Raw genomic sequence first — 27,700 nt, 5'->3', positions numbered from 1 at the left:
ATCAGTGAGAATGATATGTATATAATTTACAACAGTCTTATCAGTGTCAATGATATGTTATATTTACAACAGTTCTATATCAGTGAAATGATATGTTTATATTTTACAACAGGTCTATATCAGTGAGAATGATATTTTTTATTTACAACAGTTGAGTCATAATGTAATTTACAACGGTCTATATCAGTGAGAATGATATGTTTATATTTACAACAGGTCTATATCAGTGAGAATGATTGTTTTATATTTACAACATGTTGAGTCATAAATGTAATTTACAACAGGTCTATATCAGGGAGAATGATATGTTTATATTTACAACAGTCTAAATAATCGTGAAGAATGTATTTTATATATGTACAACAGGTCTATATCAGTGAGAATGATATGTTTATATTTACACAGGTCTATATCAGTGAGATGAATATGTTTATATTTACAACAGGTCTATATCATGAGAATGATATGTTTATATTTACAACAGGTTGAGTCATAATGTAATTTACAACAGGTCTATATCAGTGAGAATGATATGTTTAAATTTACAACAGTTCTATATCAGTGGAATGATATGTTATATTACACGGTTATATATGTTATTATGTTTATATTTACAACAGGTCTATATCAGTGAGAATGATATGTTTTATATTTAACAACAGGTCTATATCAGGAGAATGATATGTTTATATTTACAACAGGTTAGTCCATAATGTAATTTACAACAGGTCTATTCAGGGAGAATGATATGTTTATATTTACAACAGTTCTAATATCAGGGAGAATGATATGTTTATATTTACAAACAGTTGATCATAATGTATTTACACAGTCTATATCAGTGGAGAATGATATGTTTATATTTACAACAGGTCTATATCAGTGAGAATGATATTTTATATTTACAACTTCTATGTATCAGTGGGAATGATATGATTTATATTTACAACGTTGAGTCCTAATGTATTTACAAAATCTATATCAGTGAATGATATGTTTAAATTCATAGGTCTATATCAGGGAAATGATATGTTTATTATTTACAACATTTTAGGAGATATTCTTTATTTACACAGGTCTATATCAGGTGGAATGATACTGTTTATATTTAACAGGTTGAGTCATAATGTAATTACAACCAGGTCTATAGATCATGAGAATGATATGTTTTAGTTTCAACATGTGAGTCATAATGTAATTTACAACAGGTCTATATCAGGAGAATGATATGTTTTATATTTACAACAGGTTTGAGTCAGTAATGTATATTTACAACGAGTCTATATCAGTGAGAATGATATTTTTATAATTTCCATCAGTGTCACTATCAGTGAGATGATATGTTTATATTTTACAACAGTTCTATATCAGATAGAATGATATGTTTATATTTACAACAGGTCTATATCAGGAGAATGATAGTTTATATTTACAACAGGTCTATATCAGTGAGATGATATGTTATATTTACAACAGGTCTATATCAGTGAGAATGATATGTTTATATTTACAACAGGTCTATATACAGTGAGAATGATCGTTTTATATTACAACAGGTCTATATCAGTGAGAATGATATGTTTATATTTACCATTTATCATAATGTTCAAGGTCTATCATCAGGGAGAATGAATGTTTATTTCAACAGTTCTATATATGTGAGAATGCATATGTTTATTTAAAACAGGTCCTATATCAGGGAAATGATATGTTTATATTTACAAACAGGTCTATATCATGAGAATGATATGTTTTATATTTACAACAGGTCTATAATCAGTGAGAATGATATGTTTATATTTTACAACAGGTTGAGTCATAATGTAATTTACAAACAGTCTATATCCAGTGAGAATGTAGGTTTTTATATTTACAACGGTCTATATCAGTGAGAATGATATGTTTATATTTACAACAGGTCATATCAGGGAGATGATATGTTTATATTTACAACATGTTATCATAATGTATGATTTACAACAGGTCTCTATATCAGTGAGAATGATATGTTTATATTTACACAGGTCGCTATTAATCAGTGAGAATGATATGTGTTATTTACAACAGGTCTATATCAGGGAAATGTATGTTTATATTACAACAGGTCTATATCAGGGAGAATGATATGTTTATATTTACAACAGGTCTTATATCAGTGGGAATGATATTTTTATATTTACAACGTTGAGCATACTGTAATTTTACAACAGTCTATATCAGTGAGAATGATTGTTTATAATTACAACAGGTCTATATCAGGGAGAATGATATGTTTAATTTACAACAGGTCTATATCAGTGGAATGAGATAGGTTTTATATTTACAACAGGTGAGTCATAATGTAATTTACAAGTCTATATCAGGGAGAAATGATATGTTTATATTTACAAACAGTTGAGTCATAATGTAATTTACACAGGTTCAATATCAGGGAGAATGTATATTGTTTATATTTACAACAGGTTGATCATAATGTATTTACAACAGGTCTATATCAGTGAGAATGATATGTTTATAGTTTACATCAGGTCTATATCAGTGGAGAATGGATATGTTTATATTTACAACAGGTCTATATCAGTGAGAATGATATGTTATATTTACAACAGTCTATAACAGTGAGAATGATATCGTTTATATTTACAACAGGTCTATATCAGTGAGAATGATAGTATATCTTTACAAACAGGTCTATATCAGTGAGAATGATTGTTTATATTTACACAACAGGTCTATATCGGGAGAATGATATGTTATATTTACAACAGTTCTATATCAGTGAGAATGATATGTTTATATTTACAAAAGGTTGAGTCATAATGTAATTTACAACAGGTCTTATCAGTGAGAATATATGTTTATTATTTACCAACGGTCTTATCAGTGAGAATGATATGTTTATATTTACAACATGTTGAGTCATATGTATTTACACAGTCTATTCAGGGAGAATGATTATGTTTACTATTTACAACAGGTCTATATCAGTGAGAATGATATGTTTATATTTACAACAGGTCTATATCAGTGGAGAATGATTATGTTTATATTTACAACAGGTCTATATCAGTGGAATGATATTTTAATATTTACAACAGGTCTTATCATGAGAATGATAGTTTATATTTAAAACAGGTCTATATCAGTGAGAATGATATGTTTATATTTACAACAGGTCTATATCAGTGAGAATGATATGTTTATTTTACAACATGTTGAAGTCATAATGTATTTACAACAGGTCCTATATCAGTGAGAATGATATGGCTTTTATATTTACAACAGTTCTATATCAGTGAGAATGATATAATTTATATTTACAACAGGTCTATATCATTGAGAATGTATGTTTATATTTAAAACAGGTCTATATCAGGGAGAATGATATGTTATATTTACAACAGGTCTATATCAGTGAGAATGATATGTTTATATTTACAACAGTTGAGTCATAATGTAATTTACAACAGGTCTATATCAGGAGAATGATATGTTTACTATTACAACAGGTCTAATATCACTGAGAATGATATGTTTATATTTACAACACAGGTCTATATCATGGAGAATATATGTTTTATATTTACAAACAGGTTGATTCATAATGTAATTTACAACAGGTCTATATCAGGAGAATGATATGTTTCTATATTTACAACAGGTCTATCTCAGGGAGAATGATATTTTTATATTACAACAGTTGAGTCATAATGTAATTTACAACAGGTCTATATCAGTGAGAATGAATGTTTATATTTACAACAGGTCTATATCAGGGAGAATGATATGTTTATATTTACAACAGGTCTATATCAGTGAGAATGATATGTGTATATTTACAACAGGTCTATATCAGGAGAATGATATGTTTATATTTACAACAGGTCTATATCAGGGAGAATGATATTTTTTATATTTACAACAAGGTCTATATCAGTGGGAATGATATGTTTATATTACAACAGGTTGAGTCAATAATTTAATTTACAACAGGTCTATATCAGTGATAGATATGTTTATAATTACAACAGGTCTATATCAGGGAGAATGATATGTTTATATTTACAACAGGTCTAATCAGGGAGAATGATATGTTTATCTTTACAACAGGTCTATATCATTGGGAATGATATGTTTATATTTACAACAGGTTGAGTCATAATGTAATTTACACAGGTCTATATCAGGAGAATGATATGTTTATATTACAACAGGTCTATATCAGTCGGAATGATTGTTTTATATTTACAACAGGTTTGAGTCATAATGGTAATTTACAACAGGTCTATATCAGTGAGAATGATATGTTTTATTAAACATGTTGAGTCATAATGTAATTACAACAGGTCTATATCAGGGAGAATGATATTTTTATATTACAACACAAATGTTGAGTCGATAATGTATTTACAACAGGTCTATATCAGTGAGAAGTATATGTTTATATTTACATCAGGTCTATATCAGTGAGAATGATATGTTTATATTTACAACAGGTCTATATCAGTGAGAATGATATGTTTATATTTACAACCGGATCTAGTATCATAGAGAATGATATGTTATATTTACAACAGTTCTATATCAGTGTAGAATGATATGTATACATATTTACAACAGTCTATATCAGTGAGAATGCTATGTTTATATTTACAACAGGTCTATATCAGTGAGAATGATTGTTTATATTTTACAACAGGTCTATATCAGTGGAATGATATGTTTTATTTACAACAGGTTGGTCATAATGTAATTTACAACTTCTATATCAGTGAGAATGATATGTTTATATTTACAACAGGTCTATATCAATGAGAATGATATGTTTATATTTACAACATGTTTAGTCATATGTTAATTTACAACAGGTCTATATCGGGGAGAATGATATTTTTATATTTACAACAGGTCTATATCATGGGAATGATATGTTTATATTTACAACAGGTCTATTATCAGCTGAGAATGATATATTTATATTTACAAACAGGTCCTATATCATGAGAAATGATTATGTTTATATTTACAACAGGTCTATATCAGGGAGAAATGATATGTTTATATTTACAACAGGTTGATCATAATGTAATTTTACAACAGGTCTATATCAGGGAGTGATATGTTATATTCAACGTCTATATCGGGAGAATGCTATGTTTATATTACAACATGTTGAGTCATATGTAATTTACAACAGGTCTATATCAGTGAGAATATATGTTTTATATTACAACAGGTCTATATCAGTGAGAATGATACTGTGTATATTTACAACAGGTCTATTCAGGGAGAATGATATTTTTTATATTTACAACAGGTCTATATCAGTGAGAATGATAGTTTTATATTTACAACAGGTTGAGTCATAATGTAATTTACAACAGGTCTATATCATGGAATGATATGTTTAATTACAACAGGTCTATATCAGTGAGAATGATATGTTTATAGTTACACACATGTTGAGTCATAATGGTAATTTACAACAGGTCTATATCAGGAGATGATATGTTTAATTTACAACAGGTTGAGTCATAATGTAATTTAGAACAGGTCTATATCAGTGAGAATGATATGTTTATATTTACAACAGGTCTATATCAGTGAGAATGATATGTTTATATTTACAACAGGTTCAGTCATGCAGGTAATTAGAACAATGTTGACTGCAAACAGGTTCAAGTTGACATATTTACAAAAGACGGGATTGGTCTACATTTTGTTATTATGTTTCTGTAAACTGTTTAACAAACTACCTTTAAAATGGTATAAGATACTTGTATGTTTGAGGAATTTTAATTATGAGATTTCTGTTGTTTTGAATTTGGCGCCCTGCACTTCACTGGCTGTTGTCATATCGATCCCGTTACCGGGATTGCAGCCATATGAAGTTAACAAACTATAAGGGATTAACGTTGGACTTGGAGAACATTAAAAACAGGAAATACACAACTTGAAGCAACCACGTATTTAGCCATGGAGCGCGTTCTGATTGGCCAGTCGGGGGGCCAAGCCTCGACACACCATAACTTGTTAATTCATCAAAACCCAGACCTTTTGCTCCAATGCCAGCGACTGCGCCGATAATTGTGCTTGTGAAAATAGCAGACATATTTCTGACGCACACACGAACCTATAGCGCTACCGCCCACTGCGTTAGGTTTGTTACAATAGAGCCCAGACTGTAGATACATACTGACAAGAACAAAGAAACCGAGATGGACAAAGGGACTGACCTCCCTCTATTGAAGAATAACAGAGTTATAAACCAGGATTTAGTATAACTATCACTTTGGAACCTTCTCCTCTCCCCTCTCTTCCTCTCCTCCTATTCTCCTCTCATCCCTTCTCCTGTCCCCTCTCCTCCCCCACTCCTCTTCCTCTCATCCCTTCTCCTCCTCCTGTCCTCTCTTCTTCAACTCTCCTCTCATCCCTTTCTAACTCCTTGTACCCTATCCCTACTCTCCTCTCATCCACGTCTCACTCACCTCTGTCCCCCCTCTCCTCCTCTCCTCCCCCACTCTTCTTCCTCTCATCCCTTCTCCTCCTCCTGTCCCCTCTCCTCCTACTCTCCTCTCATCCCTTCTCCTCCTCCTGTCCTCTCTTCTTCAACTCTCCTCTCATCCCTTCTCCTCCTCCTGTCCCCTCTCCATCTACTCTCCTCTCATCCCTTCTCCTCCTCCTGTCCCCTCTCCATCTACTCTCCTCTCATCCCCTCTCCTCCTCTCCTCTCCCACTCCTCTTCCTCTCATCCCTTCTCCTCCCCCACTCCCCTCTCCTCCTCCTCGTCCCTCTCATCCCCTCTCCTCTCCTCCTCTTCCCTCTCATCCCCTCTCCTCTCCCCCTCTCCTCCCCCTCTCCTTTCCTCCTCCTCCTCCCTCTCATCCCCTCTCCTCCTCCTCTCCTCCTCATCTTCCCTCTCATCCCTTCTCCTCTCCCCCTCCCCTCCTCTCCTCCTCCCCTCTCCTCCTCCCCTGTCCCCTCTCCTCCTCCCCTCCTCCCTTCTCTTCCTCCCCTGTCCTGCTGTGAAATGCTTGGCTTGACTGAGGGATGAGGACCCTGGAAGGGCAAAGGGCTCTAAACAGATGAGCTTCTATAAAACCCTTCTACTTATACAGAGAATAAATGCAAAACGCCACGCACCACAGTGTGTGTGTGTGTGTGTGTGTGTGTGTGTGTGTGTGTGTGTGTGTGTATGTGTAGGTGCAGCCTTCATGGTAAGCTCACCCCACTATTTACAGTTCCAGCCGTGGGTGTCAGTGGTTGTGGAGGAGATGTGGAGGTAGTTTACGTTAATGTCAGTCACCTTCGTATTTACATCGCTGGTCGGGAGGTGATTGTTCTGAACTAAACGGGTCATTTCATTGGTTTACTGTTGATGTGGAAATAACATTAGAGGGCGTCTTCAGAATACTATGTGTGTATTTCTGACCCGGTTTTTAACAACTGCAACGTCAGTTGGTGTGTAAATAAAGTTTTGATTCTTTCATCTTGAATAATAAACACGGTCATTTATTCTAACAGCATCACTAAAAACGATCTAATGTTAGTTCATGGATTGTTCTACCAGGTGGTAATCGTATTAGCAAGTAGCCTAGCGGTTAGAGTGTTGATGCCAGTAACCCGAAAGGTTTGCTGGATCGAATCCCCGAGCTGACAAGGTAAAAATCTGTCGTTCTGCCCCTGAACAAGGCAGTTAACCCGCAGGGTGCCGTGGATGTTGATTAAGGCAGAGAGGAGGGGAGGAGCTGAGAGGAGGAGAGGCTGAGAGGAGGAGAGACTGAGAGGAGATGCTGAGAGGAGGAGAGGCTGAGAGGCGGAGAGGCTGAGAGGAGGAGAGGCTGAGAGGAGGAGATGCTGAGAGGAGGAGAGGCTGAGAGGAGGAGAGGACTGAGAGGAGGAGTAGCTGAGAGGGAGAGCTGAGAGAGAGTGTGAAAGGAGGAGAACTGAGGAGAGAATGCTGAAGGAGGAAGGCTGAGAGGAGAGAGCAGCTGAGAGGAGGAGAGACTGAGAGGAGGAGATGCTTGAGAGGAGGAAGGCTGAGAGAGGAGAGAGAGAGTGCTGAGAGGAGGAGAGGGCGAGGAGGGAGCCGCGCTGAGGGGAGGAGAGGCTGAGAGGAGGAGAGGAGAAGATGCTGAGAGGAGAGGAGGCTGAGAGGAGAAGAGGCTGAGAGGAGGAGAGACGGAGAGGAGGAGATGCTGAGAGGAGATGCTGAGAGGAGAGGAGACTGAGAGGAGAGGAGGAGAGGCTGAGAGGAGGAAAGGAGGAGATGCTGAGAGGAGGAGAGGCTGAGATGCTGAGAGGAGGAGCTGAAGGAGAGATGCTGAGAAGGAGAGCGGCTGAGAGGAGGAGGCTGAGAGCAGGAGATGCTGAGAGGAGGAGAGGCTGAGAGGCTGGAGGAGGTGAGGCTTAGAGGAGGAGAGGCTGAGAGAGGAGAGTGAGGAGGTCTGAGAGGAGGAGATGCTGAGAGGAGGAGAGACTGAGAGGCTGAGAGGAGAGACTACATATGAGAGGAGGAGAGTGAGAGGAGGAGATAATGAGAGGAGGAGATGCTGAGAGGAGGAGAGGCTGAGAGGAGGAGATGCTGAGAGGAGGAGAGGCTGAGAGGAGGAGATGCTGAGAGGAGGAGAGGCTGAGAGGAGGAGATGCTGAGAGGAGGAGAGGCTGAGATGAGGAGAGGCTGAGAGGAGAGGAGGAGAAGAGGAGGGGCTGATAGAGCCCCTTTTATGAGCTGCATCTGGTCTATAAATGACTGGTAATGAACACAACCTCGGATGACGTCTAGAAGGGCTCCCTCTAGTGGGAGGAATGAGACCTGCAGATGTGTAGAACGTTACCAGCCTGGAATCCACTTTGAATGCACCTTCCTTTCTCTACTGAAACGAAACAACAGTCCAATGGAGTGTGGTTTCAGTGCGGATTCCAGGCTAAAATATGACTTCACCAGGCACTAAAGACAGATGATTTACAGGAGATTCAGAAGTTGAATATCTAGGAAGGGAGAAACTATTCACCAAACACAGAGAACTGTTTGTTAAAAAGACAAGGTGTTTTAATGTAGAAATCAATTGTACAAATCAATAAAATCCCTAACTAAATCCCACTAGAACAATCATACAGGTCGTCTTTGCTCAGACTAGCTGGCTCAGTTCTCTACGTCACTACCAACCCAGGGTTTCCTTTAACAACTACAGGCCTCTGGAAATTCATTCCTTATTTCTCAATAAATCTATATTTTATAGATTTAACAATTGGCAGTACAAACACTTATCTCACACACTATTACGTTCAGATACTGGCGTGTAATCAGGGTGTACGAGTCCCAAATGGAACCCTATTCCTTATATAGGGCACTACTTTTGACCAGAGCTCTATGGGACTATAAATCCACTACTTTTTGAACAAGGTGCCATTTTGGAACGCACCAGGGTGTTGGGTCAATTCTGCCTCAAATTCAGTTGATTCATAAAATGATCCAACTAAAAGGTTTTGAAAAATCCACACCGAGACATTAAAGAACCAAATTAAACTCTTGAAATTCAAAATCAATTTTCTGAACTGACTGACCTCAACACCCTGTTGCTTCTCATAGAGAACGAGCCTCAACAGAGGCTTGATTCTGGGATTACTGTTAGAGGGAAAGGCACTATTCATCAGGTTTAGACTGTCCCTGAGTGGCCTACAATTTCTACTGGAAACTGTTGTACTGTCAGTACTCTCAGTACTGGTGTACTGCAGTAACATCGGGTTATAATCCTATCAGAGACACAGAAGGAACATTCTGATATGTACTGCAGTAACAGCATGTTATAATCCTATCAGAGACACAGAAGGGACATTCTGATATGTACTGCAGTACAGCATGTTATAATCCTCAGAGACACAGAAGGGCATTCTGACTATGTACTGCAGTAACGCTATTATAATCCTTCATAGACACAGAAGACATTCTGATATGTACTGGCAGTGTTAGAATCCTATCAAGACACAAAAGGGACATTCTGATATGTAACTGCAGTACAGTTTTATAATCCTATCAGAGACAACAGAAGGGACATTCTGATATGTACTGTGGTGTTATAATCCTATCAGAGACACAGAGGACATTCTGATATTACTGCAGTACAGCTTGTTATAATCCTATCAGAGAGCACAGAAGGGACATTCTGTAACTGTAGTAACAGCATGTTATAATCCTTCAAAGACACAGAAAGGGACTTCGATATGTAACTGCAGTAACAGCATGTTATAATCCTATCAGAGACACGAGAGGGACATTCTGATATGTACTGCTACAGCATGTTATATCCTATCAGAGACCAGAAGGAACATTCTGATATGTACTGCAGTAACGCTGTTATAATCCTATCAGAGACACAGAAGGGACTTCTGATATGTAACTGCAGTAACAGCATGTTTATAATCCTATCAGAGACACAGAAGACATCTGATTATACTGCAGTGCTTATAATCCTATCAGAGACACAGAAGGGACATTCTGATATGTACTGCAGTAACAGCATGTTATAATCCTATCAGGACACCAGAAGGAACTTCTGATATGTACTGCAGTGTTATAATCCTATCAGAGACACGAAGGGGACTTTCTGATATGTACTGCAGTAACGCATGTTTAAATCCTATCAGAGACACAGAAGGGACATTCTGATATGTACTGCAGTACAGCTTGTTAAATCCTATCAGAGACACAGAAGACATTCTTATTGTACTGCAGTACAGCATGTTATAATCCTATCAGAGACACAGAAGGGACATTCTGATATGTACTGCAGTGTTAAATCCTGTCGAGACCAGAAGGGACATGCTGATATGTACTGCAGTAACAGCATGTTTAATCCTATCAGAGACACAGAAGGGACATCTGATATGTACTGCAGTAACAGCTTGTTATAATCCTATCAGAGACACGAAGGGACATTCGGATATGTACTGCAGTACATCATGTTCGTATCCTATCAGAGACACAGAAGGGACATTCGAATGTACTAGCAGTGTTATAATCCTATCAGAGAACAGAAGGACATTCTGATATGTCTGCAGTATACCAGCATGTTATAATCCTATCAGAGACACAGAAGGGACAATTCTGATATGTACGTGCAGTAACGGATGTTATAATCCTATCAGAGACACAGAGGACATTCTGATATGTACTGCAGTATACAGCATGTTATATCCATCATAAGACACAGAAGGACATTCTTATATGTACTGCAGTAACAGCTTGTTATAATCTTATCAGAGACACAGAGGACTTCTGATATGTACTGCATAACAGCAATGTTATAAGCCTGTCAGAGACACAGAAGGGACCTTCTGATATTGTACTGCAGTAACATCATGTTATAATCCTATCAGAGGACACAGAAGGGACATTCTGATATGTACTGCAGTACACAGCCATTGTTATAATCCTATCAGGAGCCACAGAAGGGACATTCTGATATGTACGTAGTAACAGCATGTTAATCAATCACTATCTAAGACACAGAAGGAACATTCTGATATGTACTGCAGTTAACATCATGTTATAATCCCTATCAGAGACACAGAAGGGACATTCTGATATCGTACTGCCTAGTAACAGCATGTTATAATCCTATCAGAGACACCAGAAGGAACATTCTGATCTGTACGCAGTAACAGCAGTTATAATCCTATCAGAGGACACAAGAAGGGAACATTCGTGATATGTACTGCAGTTAACAGCATGTTATAATCTATCAGAGACACAGAAGTGGACATCTCTGATATGTACTGCAGTAACAGCATGTTATAATCCTATCAGAGACACAGAAGGGACATTTCTGATATGTAACTGCAGTAACGCATGTTATAATCCTATCAGAGACACAGAAGGGACATTCTGATATGTACTGCAGTACAGCTTGTTATAATCCTATCAGAGACACAGAAGGGACATTCTGATATGTACTGCAGTACAGTGTTATAATCCTATCAGAGACACAGAAGGGACATTCTGATATGTATGCAGTAACAGTGTTATAATCCTATCAGAGACACAGAAGGGACATTCTGATATGTACTGCAGTAACAGCATGTTATAATCCTATCAGAGACACAGAAGGGACATTCTGATATGTACTGTAGTAACAGCATGTTATAATCCTATCAGAGACACAGAAGGGACATTCTGATATGTACTGCAGTAACAGCAATGTTATAATCCTATCAGAGACACAGAAGGATTCTGATATGTACTGGCAGTAACAGCATGTTATAATCCTATCAGAGACACAGAAGGGACATTCTGATATGTACTGCAGTAACAGCTAGTTTATATGTTATAATCCTATCAGAGACACAGAAGGGACATTCTGATATGTACTGCAGTAACAGCATGTTATAATCCTATCAGAGACACAGAAGGGACATTCTGATATGTACTGCAGTGTTATAATCCTATCAGAGACACAGAAGGGACATTCTGATATGTACTGCAGTGTTATAATCCTATCAGAGACACAGAAGGGACATTCTGATATGTACTGCAGTAACAGCATGTTATAATCCTATCAGAGACACAGAAGGGACATTCTGATATGTACTGCAGTAACAGCATGTTATAATCCTATCAGAGACACAGAAGGGACATTCTGATATGTACTGCAGTAACAGCATGTTATAATCCTATCAGAGACACAGAAGGGACATTCTGATATGTACTGCAGTAACAGCATGTTATAATCCTATCAGAGACACAGAAGGGACATTCTGATATGTACTGCAGTAACAGCATGTTATAATCCTATCAGAGACACAGAAGGGACATTCTGATATGGTACTGCAGTGTTATAATCCTATCAGAGACACAGAAGGGACATTCTGATATGTACTGCAGTAACAGCATGTTATAATCCTATCAGAGACACAGAAGGGACATTCTGATATGTACTGCAGTAACAGCATGTTATAATCCTATCAGAGACACAGAAGGGACATTCTGATATGTACTGCAGTGTTATAATCCTATCAGAGACACAGAAGGGACATTCTGATATGTACTGCAGTAACAGCATGTTATAATCCTATCAGAGACACAGAAGGGACATTCTGATATGTACTGCAGTAACAGCATGTTATAATCCTATCAGAGACACAGAAGGGACATTCTGATATGTACTGCAGTAACAGCATGTTATAATCCTATCAGAGACACAGAAGGGACATTCTGATATGTACTGCAGTAACAGCATGTTATAATCCTATCAGAGACACAGAAGGGACATTCTGATATGTACTGCAGTAACAGCATGTTATAATCCTATCAGAGACACAGAAGGGACATTCTGATATGTACTGCAGTAACAGCATGTTATAATCCTATCAGAGACACAGAAGGGACATTCTGATATGTACTGCAGTAACAGCATGTTATAATCCTATCAGAGACACAGAAGGGACATTCTGATATGTACTGCAGTAACAGCATGTTATAATCCTATCAGAGACACAGAAGGGACATTCTGATATGTACTGCAGTATTATAATCCTATCAGAGACACAGAAGGGACATTCTGATATGTACTGCAGTAACAGCATGTTATAATCCTATCAGAGACACAGAAGGGACATTCTGATATGTACTGCAGTAACAGCATGTTATAATCCTATCAGAGACACAGAAGGGACATTCTGATATGTACTGCAGTAACAGCATGTTATAATCCTATCAGAGACACAGAAGGGACATTCTGATATGTACTGCAGTAACAGCATGTTATAATCCTATCAGAGACACAGAAGGGACATTCTGATATGTACTGCAGTAACAGCATGTTATAATCCTATCAGAGACACAGAAGGGACATTCTGATATGTACTGCAGTAACAGCATGTTATAATCCTATCAGAGACACAGAAGGAACATTCTGATATGTACTGCAGTAACAGCATGTTATAATCCTATCAGAGACACAGAAGGGACATTCTGATATGTACTGCAGTAACAGCATGTTATAATCCTATCAGAGACACAGAAGGGACATTCTGATATGTACTGCAGTAACAGCATGTTATAATCCTATCAGAGACACAGAAGGGACATTCTGATATGTACTGCGTAACAGCATGTTATAATCCTATCAGAGACACAGAAGGGACATTCTGATATGTACTGCAGTAACAGCATGTTATAATCCTATCAGAGACACAGAAGGGACATTCTGATATGTACTGCAGTAACAGCATGTTATAATCCTATCAGAGACACAGAAGGGACATTCTGATATGTACTGCAGTAACAGCATGTTATAATCCTATCAGAGACACAGAAGGGACATTCTGATATGTACTGCAGTAACAGCTGTTATAATCCTATCAGAGACACAGAAGGGACATTCTGATATGTACTGCAGTAACAGCATGTTATAATCCTATCAGAGACACAGAAGGGACATTCTGATATGTACTGCAGTAACAGCATGTTATAATCCTATCAGAGACACAGAAGGGACATTCTGATATGTACTGCAGTAACAGCATGTTATAATCCTATCAGAGACACAGAAGGGACATTCTGATATGTACTGCAGTGTTATAATCCTATCAGAGACACAGAAGGGACATTCTGACATGTACTGCAGTAACAGCATGTTATAATCCTATCAGAGACACAGAAGGGACATTCTGATATGTACTGCAGTAACAGCATGTTATAATCCTATCAGAGACACAGAAGGGACATTCTGATATATACTGCAGTAACAGCTTGTTATAATCCTATCAGAGACACAGAAGGGACATTCTGATATGTACTGCAGTAACAGCATGTTATAATCCTATCAGAGACACAGAAGGGACATTCTGATATGTACTGCAGTGTTATAATCCTATCAGAGACACAGAAGGGACATTCTGATATGTACTGCAGTGGTATAATCCTATCAGAGACACAGAAGGGACATTCTGATATGTACTGCAGTAACAGCATGTTATAATCCTATCAGAGACACAGAAGGGACATTCTGATATGTACTGCAGTAACAGCGTGTTATAATCCTATCAGAGACACAGAAGGGACATTCTGATATGTACTGCAGTAACAGCATGTTATAATCCTATCAGAGACACAGAAGGGACATTCTGATATGTACTGCAGTAACAGCATGTTATAATCCTATCAGAGACACAGAAGGGACATTCTGATATGTACTGCAGTAACAGCATGTTATAATCCTATCAGAGACACAGAAGGGACATTCTGATATGTACTGCAGTGTTATAATTCTGTCAGAGACACAGAAGGGACATTCTGATATGTACTGCAGTAACAGCATGTTATAATCTTATCAGAGACACAGAAGGGACATTCTGATATGTACTGCAGTAACAGTATGTTATAATCCTATCAGAGACACAGAAGGGACATTCTGATATGTACTGCAGTAACAGCATGTTATAATCCTATCAGGGACACAGAAGGGACATTCTGATATGTACTGCAGTGTTATAATCCTATCAGAGACACAGAAGGGACATTCTGATATGTACTGCAGTAACAGCATGTTATAATCCTATCAGAGACACAGAAGGGACATTCTGATATGTACTGCAGTAACAGCATGTTATAATCCTATCAGAGACACAGAAGGGACATTCTGATATGTACTGTAGTAACAGCGTGTTATAATCCTATCAGAGACACAGAAGGGGCATTCTGATATGGACTGTGGTGTTATAATCCTATCAGAGACACAGAAGGGACATTCTGATATGTACTGCAGTAACAGCATGTTATAATCCTATCAGAGACACAGAAGGGACATTCTGATATGTACTGCAGTAACAGCATGTTATAATCCTATCAGAGACACAGAAGGGACATTCTGATATGTACTGCAGTAACAGCATGTTATAATCCTATCAGAGACACAGAAGGGACATTCTGATATGTACTGCAGTAACAGCTTGTTATAATCCTATCAGAGACACAGAAGGGACATTCTGATATGTACTGTGGTGTTATAATCCTATCAGAGACACAGAAGGGACATTCTGATATGTACTGCAGTAACAGCTTGTTATAATCCTATCAGAGACACAGAAGGGACATGCTGATATGTACTGCAGTAACAGCATGTTATAATCCTATCAGAGACACAGAAGGGACATTCTGATATGTACTGCAGTAACATCATGTTATAATCCTATCAGAGACACAGAAGGGACATTCTGATATGTACTGCAGTAACAGCATGTTATAATCCTATCAGAGACACAGAAGGGACATTCTGATATGTACTGTAGTGTTATAATCCTATCAGAGACACAGAAGGGACATTCTGATATGTACTGCAGTAACAGCATGTTATAATCCTATCAGAGACACAGAAGGGACATTCTGATATGTACTGCAGTAACAGCTTGTTATAATCCTATCAGAGACACAGAAGGGACATTCTGATATGTACTGTGGTGTTATAATCCTATCAGAGACACAGAAGGGACATTCTGATATGTACTGCAGTAACAGCGTGTTATAATCCTATCAGAGACACAGAAGGGACATTCTGATATGTACTGTAGTAACAGCATGTTATAATCCTATCAGAGACACAGAAGGGACATTCTGATATGTACTGTAGTAACAGCATGTTATAATCCTATCAGAGACACAGAAGGGACATTCTGATATGTACTGTAGTAACAGCATGTTATAATCCTATCAGAGACACAGAAGGGACATTCTGATATGTACTGTAGTAACAGCATGTTATAATCCTATCAGAGACACAGAAGGGACATTCTGATATGTACTGCAGTAACAGCATGTTATAATCCTATCAGAGACACAGAAGGAACAGCTTTGGTATTCCATCATACTTTCAAATGATAAACGTAGATGTATCCTCAAGGACATTCAATGGAGACCCTCAAAGACAGGGCCCTTGTACTGGTGTGTGTGTGTGTGTGTGTGTGTGTGTGTGTGTGTGTGTGTGTGTGTGTGTGTGTGTGTGTGTGTGTGTGTGTGTGTGTGTGTGTGTGTGTGTGTGTGTGTGTGTGTGTGTGTGTGTGTGTGTGTCCCTCAGGCCTCTACAGATAAAGCGCTGTAATCAGAACCCTATAGGCCATAGAGCTGGTGGTGACCAGGCCGGTGAGGAAGGCCACAGCTCTGCTGGGCTGGCGCAGGGGGAGGACGTAGGCCACCGTGTGGAAGAGCCTGGAAACAACAAACACCCGGAAGTGGAGCAGAGCAGTGGAGAGGTCTGGCCCCGTCAGGGTATACAGCAGACCAATCACTACGAACGGAATGATGTTCTCCAGGTCGTTCTGGTGGCATCTGGGGAATGAGAGAGAGTTCAGATTATCTGGGGAATGAGAGAGAGAGAGAGAGAGAGAGAGAGAGAGAGAGAGAGAGAGAGAGAGAGAGAGAGAGAGAGAGAGAGACAGAGAGAGAGAGACAGAGAGAGAGAGTTCAGATTATCTGGGGAATGAGAGAGAGAGAGTTCAGATTATCTGGGGAATGAGAGAGAGAGAGTTCAGATTATCTGGGGAATGAGAGAGAGAGATCAGATTATCTGGGGGATGAGAGAGAGAGATCAGATTATCTGGGGAATGAGAGAGAGATCAGATTATCTGGGGAATGAGAGAGAGAGATCAGATTATCTGGGGAATGAGAGAGAGAGATCAGATTATCTGGGGAATGAGAGAGAGTTCAGATAATCTGGGGAATGAGAGAGAGAGATCAGATTATCTGGAGAATGAGAGAGAGAGTTCAGATTATCTGGGGAATGAGAGAGAGAGATCAGATTATCTGGGGAATGAGAGAGAGAGAGAGAGTTCAGATCAGTATATCAAAATATTTGGAAAACTAAAATGTCTAAATGAATTCCATTAAAAGCAGGATTTCTACCAGCTCTTTCCAGTCATGGTTACAGCAGCTGTACGTCAGCGGGAACCATAGAGATATGTTTCAATGATATTTCTACTACCTTCGTACTCTCTCCACATCAGGATCCACCCTGACCATCTTCTTCTTGTCCTCTGTAGAGGAGGCCAGACTGGTGTCCTCCTGGTTAGCAAATGCCTGGAGGGAGGTGGAAGCAACGAGGGACATGTTTTTTCTTGTTCAATGTCCACCTCTGTTAGGCCAGGGAGGGTCAAGGTTCATTCATTATTTTTTATTTGATTTTATTTATGTATTCTTTATTTAACTTGTCATTTAAAGAACAAATTCTTATTTACAACGACTGCCTACCCCGGCCAAACCCGGACGGCGCTGGGGCCAATGGCGCGACGTCCCTATGGGACACCACCCAATCACGGCCGGGTGTGATACAGCCTGGATTCAACACACTTCTTACCACTGTTCTGTTCCATTCGTGAAATCACATTTAAATTCACTTGGAATGATGTTATTTTTTTATTAAAACCATTTTTGAAGTGTTTTGTTAGTAGTTCTGTCCTGCAGTCAGTGACCAAAATCACCCTCTTCAGCCTCATGGGTGGAATGATATTCATATTTTACATTATTTCATCATTCATAAAGATTTTTGTTGTTTTAACAGACAAAAAACCCTGTGTTTATTTATATTTCAGTCTTCTGTGATGTATATAAAGTGTAATATTGGGATTTAAACTCAAAATGCAATACATGTCACCTCTGTATCTGACATGGTACAGGTGTCTTCTTCTTTAAGCCCATAACCATGTGTGTGAGGTGAATACTTTAGTTTCACAGTAGATTTGTTTAAGACTACCCAGAATCCCTCTGTGTGACCCCTGATTTAGCTCACCGCAGTAAAATGAAGGGAAAACAAGTTTAAGGTTGTTTTGTGTGTATTGCATGTTCCAAACTCTAGGTTTGTGTACCTTTCTCGTGAGGCGGAAGTATCCAGTCATAGGAGACATCAGCATCATCTTGAGGACGACGATAGTGGCGTAGGTAGAGAAGGCCAGGAACACCTCGCTGTCTATCATATGAGTTAGCTCTGCCATGTCTGTTCGGGTTCAGTCCCGCTAGACAACAGAACAGACAACGTTAACTTAGCGATGAGAAGGCCAGGAACACCTCGCTGTCTATCATATGAGTTAGCTCTGCCATGTCTGTTCGGGTTCAGTCCCGCTAGACAACAGAACAGACAACATAAACTTAGCGATGAGAAGGCCAGGAACACCTCGCTGTCTATCATATGAGTTAGCTCTGCCATGTCTGTTCGGGTTCAGTCCCGCTAGACAACAGAACAGACAACATAAACTTAGCGATGAGAAGGCCAGGAACACCTCGCTGTCTATCATATGAGTTAGCTCTGCCATGTCTGTTCGGGTTCAGTCCCGCTAGACAACAGAACAGACAACATAAACTTAGCGATGAGAAGGCCAGGAACACCTCGCTGTCTATCATATGAGTTAGCTCTGCCATGTCTGTTCGGGTTCAGTCCCGCTAGACAACAGAACAGACAACATAAACTTAGCGATGAGAAGGCCAGGAACACCTCGCTGTCTATCATATGAGTTAGCTCTGCCATGTCTGTTCGGGTTCAGTCCCGCTAGACAACAGAACAGACAACATAAACTTAGCGATGAGAAGGCCAGGAACACCTCGCTGTCTATCATATGAGTTAGCTCTGCCATGTCTGTTCGGGTTCAGTCCCGCTAGACAACAGAACAGACAACATAAACTTAGCGATGACACGGTTTAGGTTTGATTGAACTTCAAGTGGATTTGAAAATGGGTTTTACATTTCAACTTTAAAAAAAAAAGTGTTTCATTAAATAAAAATAAAATACGTAATTGATAATTGATCTAATGGTAATGACACATTAATAAACCTTATGCATGTAGATATTTATTGATTTACGACAACTCTTATTTGTGTTATTTTTATTGGGGTGCTATTGCAGAATTTTGGAGAGCAGTGGTTCAATGGCAAAACCCAACACTTTGTTTCTAGTCGTTTTACTGTATGTGACATGTTTACTGTTTCTGGGCTATCTTACACACAGATACAACTTACCCCAAATAAAGGTAGTACTTTACCCGTGCATACTATGATAAATGAAATGCATTGTATTGTGACACAATGTCTCCCATACACATTTTATAAACTGTGCAGCGCTGGGTATGTGCAGCCACAGCGTCAGCGCTTTGACATAGCCTACTCACATTACGCAAAATAGCCAACTCTTTTTCTACAAAGAACGATACAAATGTAAACTATTGTACCGGTTACATTTTTAATGATCTACACATACTACACATAATAATATCCGCTGATGGCGTTCGCCGAGTTTATTTTGAGTTGAGCGAATAGTTTCATACCTTTTCAAGAAACTTCCGTCTTTGGCTTTGAATCGGACCCAGGGAAAAGTACCAGCCTGCTAGACTGTGCCGATGTGGGCGGTTTGTTCATGTAGTTTCAGAAGAAAAAGAGGCGAATATTTGGACTTCCGCCAGGTCTGCGGCTCAACCAAAAAAATGCGTCCACTTCCTCCAATTACTTTTTTTAATGCTACCAGTTCATTATTTGATGAACACATTTTCATCTATAACATCTATGTATATTCGTACTACAAACAAATACCATGAGACATGTCATTCTAGAGATCGTTCATTTATTTACAAGGGGGAAAGCATTAAAAAAGGACAATCCCTGATTGGCATAGAAAATGGAATGGACAAAGTAAACCAATCAGAAGGATTACAGATATGTCGCCTAGGAAACATATCAGATGATATGTAGATCTAAACCATATACAGAATTTAAAAAAATACAGAATTAGATCAAATAAGGTCATATTCATTAGCCAATTAGCAAAATAACTCTGGTATTAGTAGCCTACATCAAATCAAATGTATTTATAAAGCCCTTCTTACATCAGCTGATATCTCAAAGTGCTGTACAGAAACACAGCCGAAAACCCCAAACAGCAAGCAATGCAGGTGTAGAAGCACCTGGGCTAGGAAAAACTCCCTAGAAAGGCCAAAGCCTACATCAATAGGCCCTATTTAAATTCAGCTCAAACAATAATTTGCCCCCATTTAGAAATTGAACTTTATTTCCCAAAACCCGAATTGAATAATTTATAAACATTGGATTATCACATCACATGCAAAAAAAATGTCTAAGATATAAAATAGGTGTTTGCAGTCAGTCAGACAACCAGATAGACCGGTCTGTAGTGCTGTGCGTTCAGAGAAGCAGACAGACCCGATCGTGTGTATTTTTCATGTATTTTTAAATGTATTGCTCGGTATTACTGCGCTATTGGACCTAGAAACACTATCATTTCACAGCACCTGCGATAACATCTGCAAATCTGTGTACGCGACCAATAAACTGGTGATTTGATGTGGCTAAAACAGGCAGGTACATGAGGTATCGGATACTGAACTACAGGTGATTTGAGTTTAGGGCTCCATTCAATCCGTATCGCCTAAGGTCCAGCGCTCTAGCGCACTTGAAATGTTAAATGTAGTTTCCCGAATGAACCGATATATGCAGCGTTTACCTTGAATGGAGTCTCCGAGGGAACATTGCCGTTCAGTGTCTAATTGCGCTCTATCTAGCACTGAAGTTCCGTGAAATACATTAAATCGAGCCTTATTTTTGATGATATTATAAATGTTTTGCACAGATCAAATTCAGTGCTGAGTTAAAAAACAAAACGTGCAGGGAATGTCAAGTTAGTCTACCAGATACAACAGAACCAATAGAATAGTCCCAGAAGTGCAAACTCCAAGTTCAATCAAGCACTGTCAAACGTATTTAACATGATGTAGCCTATTTGCCCCAGGTCTGATACATGTGTGGGTGTCTCCTCAGAGGTAGAGTGTCCCGAGGACTATTTTAGGGCCATCTGAAAAAACGTTGAATCAATCAATCTGATTAATTGCTTGATCGCCTCTTCAGAGATGGGTTGTGCTTAGCACCCTGTATGCCATGGAGAAGGTAGCGCCCATGCCAACCATCCAAGCTAGACCTCTGCTGGGCTGGGGCAGGGGGAGGACGTACGCCACCGTGTGGAAGAGCCTAGAAACAACAAACACCCGGAAGTGGAGCAGAGCAGTGGAGAGGTCTGGCCCCGTCAGGGTATACAGCAGACCAATCACTACGAACGGAATGATGTTCTCCAGGTCGTTCTGGTGGCATCTGGGGAATGAGAGAGAGAGAGAGAGAGAGAGAGATAGAGATAGAGATAGAGAGAGAGAGAGAGAGAGAGAGAGAGAGAGAGAGAGAGAGAGAGGGAAGAGAGGGAGAGACAGAGAGAGAGAGTTCAGATTATCTGGGGAATGAGAGAGAGAGATCAAACAATGTAATATGGTGTCTCCTATTGTCTTGGAAGAGGTGGTCTCCACTGATATATCCCTTATACAATGTAATATGGTGTCTCCTATTGTCCTGGAAGAGGTGGTCTCCACTGATATATCCCTTAAACAATGTAATATGGTGTCTCCTATTACCCTGGAAGAGGTGGTCTCCACTGATATATCCCTTAAACAATGTAATATGGTGTCTCCTATTGCCCTGGAAGAGATGGTCTCCACTGATACATCCCTTATACAATGTAAACTACTATTTGGTCCTAAAACGTCTCTATAAGTCTAGGGGGCCTCTATAAGTCTAGGGGGCCTCTATAAGTCTAGTGGGGCCTCTATAAGTCTAGTGAGGCCTCTATAAGTCTAGTGGGGCCTCTATAAGTCTAGTGGGGCCTCTATAAGTCTAGTGGGGCCTCTATAAGTCTAGTGGGGCCTCTATAAGTCTAGTGGGGCCTCTATAAGTCTAGTGGGGCCTCTATAAGTCTAGGGGGGCCTCTATACGTCTAGGGGGGCCTCTATACGTCTAGGGGGGCCTCTATACGTCTAGGGGGGCCTCTATACGTCTAGGGGGGCCTCTATACGTCTAGGGGGGCCTCTATACGTCTAGGGGGGCCTCTATAAGTCTAGGAGGCCTCTATAAGGGTAGGCCTACCTTCTCACACGTTCCACATCCGGGTCAACTCTCAGCATCCTCTTCTTGTCCTCTGGAGTCTTAGCCATCCCTGTGTCTTCCATGTTGGCAAAACACTGTGGAGGAGAGAGACAAGTTTACACCATAGAGTTCACTTACAGGCTGTATAACACTGTGGAGGAGAGAGACAAGTTTACACCATAGAGTTCACTTACAGGCTGTATAACACTGTGGAGGAGAGAGACAAGTTTACACCATATAGTTCACTTACAGGCTGTATAACACTGTGGAGGAGAGAGACAAGTTTACACCATAGAGTTCACTTACAGGCTGTATAACACTGTGGAGGAGAGAGACAAGTTTACACCATAGTTCACTTACAGGCTATATAACACTGTGGAGGAGAGAGACAAGTTTAAACCATAGTTCACTTACAGGCTGTATAACACTGTGGAGGAGAGAGACAAGTTTACACCATAAAGTTCACTTACAGGCTGTATAACACTGTGGAGGAGAGAGACAAGTTTACACCATAGAGTTCACTTACAGGCTGTATAACACTGTGGAGGAGAGAGACAAGTTTACACTATAGAATTCACTTACAGGCTGTATAACACTGTGGAGGGAGAGACAAGTTTACACCATAGTTCACTTACAGGCTGTATAACACTGTGGAGGAGAGAGACAAGTTTACACCATAGTTCACTTACAGGCTGTATAACACTGTGGAGGAGACAGACACGTTTACAGCATAGTTCACTTACAGGCTGTATAACACTGTGGAGGAGAGAGACAAGTTTACACCATAGTTCACTTACAGGCTGTATAACACTGTGGAGGGAGATTACCACATTCCTGTACCTTTCTCGTGAAGCGGAAGTAGGCAGTCATAGGAGACATCAGCATCATCTTGAGGACGACGATAGTGGCGTAGGTAGAGAAGGCCAGGAACACCTCGCTGTCTATCACGGATGGCATTTCCTTCATCTTGTTATCGCTCTGCTACGACCAACAAGAGACACTGTAAACAGCACGGGACTTGCTGCTCTTTATAAAGATGGTCTGAACTGTGCGTACATAATATTTACAGAAGTCATCACGCTTACTGAACATGCAATAAATTCCAATAAAACCACTAACATGCTGGGCCCAGACACACAACACCGTCTGATTCACAGACTGACATATAGCAATGAATATGATAGTATCTGTAGTCTGACTGGTGTATAGACTAGCATCTATAAACACAGCTGCTGTTAAAGGATCTGTAGTCTGACTGGTGTATAGACTAGCATCTATAAACACAGCTGCTGTTAAAGGATCTGTAGTCTGACTGGTGTTCAGACTAGCATCTATAAACACAGCTGCTGTTAAAGGATCTGTAGTCTGACTGGTGTATAGACTAGCATCTATAAACACAGCTGCTGTTAAAGGATCTGTAGTCTGACTGGTGTACAGACTAGCATCTATAAACACAGCTGCTGTTAAGGGATCTGTAGTCTGACTGGTGTACAGACTAGCATCTATAAACACAGCTGCTGTTAAGGGATCTGTAGTCTGACTGGTGTACAGACTAGCATCTATAAACACAGCTGCTGTTAAAGGATCTGTAGTCTGACTGGTGTACAGACTAGCATCTATAAACACAGCTGCTGTTAAGGGATCTGTAGTCTGACTGGTGTACAGACTAGCATCTATAAACACAGCTGCTGTTAAGGGATCTGTAGTCTGACTGGTGTATAGACTAGCATCTATAAACACAGCTGCTGTTAAAGGATCTGTAGTCTGACTGGTGTTCAGACTAGCATCTATAAACACAGCTGCTGTTAAGGGATCTGTAGTCTGACTGGTGTACAGACTAGCATCTATAAACACAGCTACTGTTAAGAGATCTGTAGTCTGACTGGTGTATAGACTAGTATCTACCTGCAAAATGAAAGATGATCTACCCTCTAAAAAATATATATACGTTTTTTTTTTTTTTAAGCAAAACAGCCTTTTGTTAAAGTCCTTTAAAATCCATTCAATGCACTATCAATAAGCAACGCACCGCTATGCAGGTTTTGCCTGTCAGTGTCAACAGCAACATTTTTAATTAAAACCCCCAATCTGTTTGAATGATAGGCTACTACAAGTTCCCGTATGTTACTGTGTTCAGTTTCACGGCTCTTATCACAGCCGCGCAGCAGTGGGTTTTATCGTGCAAATGTAACCGTCGTATATGGCGTCAGATAAGTAGCCAAACATGAAGCCAAAGTTCAACAAAATAATGGCGCGAGGAGTTAGGAAGAAAACAAAACACTGATGTTACACTTACGTCTGTTACTGGCGCGCACACCTCGTCCTGCACCGGCTGTAGATTACGCGCAGAAAACCCCGTGGATGAACTTTGATGAGTGTGGGAAAATATTCTTACCAGTCTGGGGTGTAGTCCTTCTCTCTGTAAATCAAGTAGTATATTTCACAGACCAGAGATCCTTTGACACTGCAACGGGAGGTGGTGTTGAATTCTGGGACACTTGGACCGAGGCCACAGGTGGTGTTGCGAAATTGAGGGCAGGTTGATTTGACACACATTCCACTACCAACGGTAAACATTGTTTTTGTTAGGCAGCAATTTGTATGGTATATACATACACTTACGAAGAAATATTGCAGTCAGAGAGCAGTATAACTGCAGTACACTGTAGTATAACTGTAGTTAGAGTGCAGTACAACTGTAGTACACTGTAGTAGAACTGTAGTTAGAGTGAAGTACAACTGAAGTAAACTGTAGTATAACTGTAGTTAGAGTGCAGTACAACTGTAGTACACTGTAGTATAACTGTAGTTAGAGTGAAGTACAACTGTAGTAAACTGTAGTATAACTGTAGTTAGAGTGCAGTATAACGGTAGTATACTGTAGTATAACTGTAGTTAGAGTGCAGTACAACTGTAGTACACTGTAGTAGAACTGTAGTTAGAGTGAAGTACAACTGTAGTAAACTGTAGTATAACTGTAGTTAGTGTGCAGTATAACGGTAGTACACTGTAGTATAACTGTAGTTAGAGTGCAGTACAACTGTAGTACACTGTAGTATAACTGTAGTTAGCGTGAAGTACAACTGAAGTAAACTGTAGTATAACTGTAGTTAGAGTGCAGTACAACTGTAGTACACTGTAGTATAACTGTAGTTAGAGTGAAGTACAACTGTAGTAAACTGTAGTATAACTGTAGTTAGAGTGCAGTATAACGGTAGTATACTGTAGTATAACTGTAGTTAGAGTGCAGTACAACTGTAGTACACTGTAGTATAACTGTAGTTAGAGTGAAGTACAACTGTAGTAAACTGTAGTATAACTGTAGTTAGAGTGCAGTATAACGGTAGTATACTGTAGTATAACTGTAGTTAGAGTGCAGTACAACTGTAGTACACTGTAGTAGAACTGTAGTTAGAGTGAAGTACAACTGTAGTAAACTGTAGTATAACTGTAGTTAGTGTGCAGTATAACGGTAGTACACTGTAGTATAACTGTAGTTAGAGTGCAGTACAACTGTAGTACACTGTAGTATAACTGTAGTTAGCGTGAAGTACAACTGAAGTAAACTGTAGTATAACTGTAGTTAGAGTGCAGTACAACTGTAGTACACTGTAGTATAACTGTAGTTAGAGTGAAGTACAACTGTAGTAAACTGTAGTATAACTGTAGTTAGAGTGCAGTATAACGGTAGTATACTGTAGTATAACTGTAGTTAGAGTGCAGTACAACTGTAGTACACTGTAGTATAACTGTAGTTAGAGTGAAGTACAACTGTAGTAAACTGTAGTATAACTGTAGTTAGTGTGCAGTATAACGGTAGTACACTGTAGTATAACTGTAGTTAGAGTGCAGTACAACTGTAGTACACTGTAGTATAACTGTAGTTAGCGTGAAGTACAACTGTAGTAAACTGTAGTATAACTGTAGTTAGTGTGCAGTATAACGGTAGTACACTGTAGTATAACTGTAGTTAGAGTGCAGTACAACTGTAGTACACTCTAGTATAACTGTAGATAGCGTGCAGTATAACTGTAGTACACTGTAGTATAACTGTAGTTAGTTAGAGTGCAGTTTAACTGTAGTATACTGTAGTATAACTGTAGTTAGTTAGAGTGCAGTACAACTGTAGTACACTGTAGTATAACTGTAGTTAGAGTGCAGTATAACTGTAGTTAGTTAGCGTGCAGTATAACTGTAGTTAGTTAGCGTGTAGTATAACTGTAGTATACTGTAGTATAACTGTAGTTAGAGTGCAGTATAACTGTAGTACACTGTAGTATAACTGTAGTTAGTTAGAGTGCAGTATAACTGTAGTATACTGTAGTATAACTATAGTTAGTTAGAGTGCAGTATACTGTAGTATAACTGTAGTTAGTTAGAGTGCAGTACAACTGTAGTACACTGTAGTATAACTGTAGTTAGAGTGAAGTACAACTGAAGTAAACTGTAGTATAACTGTAGTTAGAGTGCAGTACAACTGTAGTACACTGTAGTATAACTGTAGTTAGAGTGAAGTACAACTGTAGTAAACTGTAGTATAACTGTAGTTAGAGTGCAGTATAACGGTAGTATACTGTAGTATAACTGTAGTTAGAGTGCAGTACAACTGTAGTACACTGTAGTATAACTGTAGTTAGAGTGAAGTACAACTGTAGTAAACTGTAGTATAACTGTAGTTAGTGTTCAGTATAACGGTAGTACACTGTAGTATAACTGTAGTTAGAGTGCAGTACAACTGTAGTACA

The 27,700-nt window shown here is 39.2% G+C and overlaps 1 protein-coding gene across 8 annotated transcripts; it reads right to left on the bottom strand.

Annotated features, from left to right (window-relative positions):
• Window positions 1–16,796: 16,796 nt before the first annotated feature.
• LOC120043573 (microsomal glutathione S-transferase 1-like) lies at window positions 16,797–25,465 on the bottom strand. Of its 8 annotated transcripts, none has more exons than XM_038988130.1 (5): window positions 25,351–25,465; window positions 23,889–23,933; window positions 18,856–18,948; window positions 17,976–18,070; window positions 16,797–17,323 (listed from the first exon to the last, which is right to left on the bottom strand). In XM_038988130.1, exons 2-5 carry the CDS (start codon window positions 23,919–23,921, stop codon window positions 17,077–17,079), a joined length of 468 nt encoding a protein of 155 aa, XP_038844058.1. In that variant the 5' UTR covers window positions 23,922–23,933; window positions 25,351–25,465; the 3' UTR covers window positions 16,797–17,076. The 8 variants fall into 8 exon arrangements, with proteins under 8 accessions (XP_038844058.1, XP_038844057.1, XP_038844056.1 ...); XM_038988129.1 differs by having other exon boundaries at window positions 23,889–23,936; window positions 25,351–25,462; XM_038988128.1 differs by having other exon boundaries at window positions 25,252–25,456.
• Between the last annotated feature and the right edge of the window lie 2,235 nt (window positions 25,466–27,700).

Source organism: Salvelinus namaycush, unplaced genomic scaffold (assembly GCF_016432855.1).
Source record: "Salvelinus namaycush isolate Seneca unplaced genomic scaffold, SaNama_1.0 Scaffold962, whole genome shotgun sequence".
In the NCBI taxonomy this organism is placed as follows: domain Eukaryota; kingdom Metazoa; phylum Chordata; class Actinopteri; order Salmoniformes; family Salmonidae; genus Salvelinus; species Salvelinus namaycush.
The sequence above is the reverse complement of the archived record's forward strand: the minus strand, read 5'-3'. Positions and strand labels throughout refer to the sequence as shown.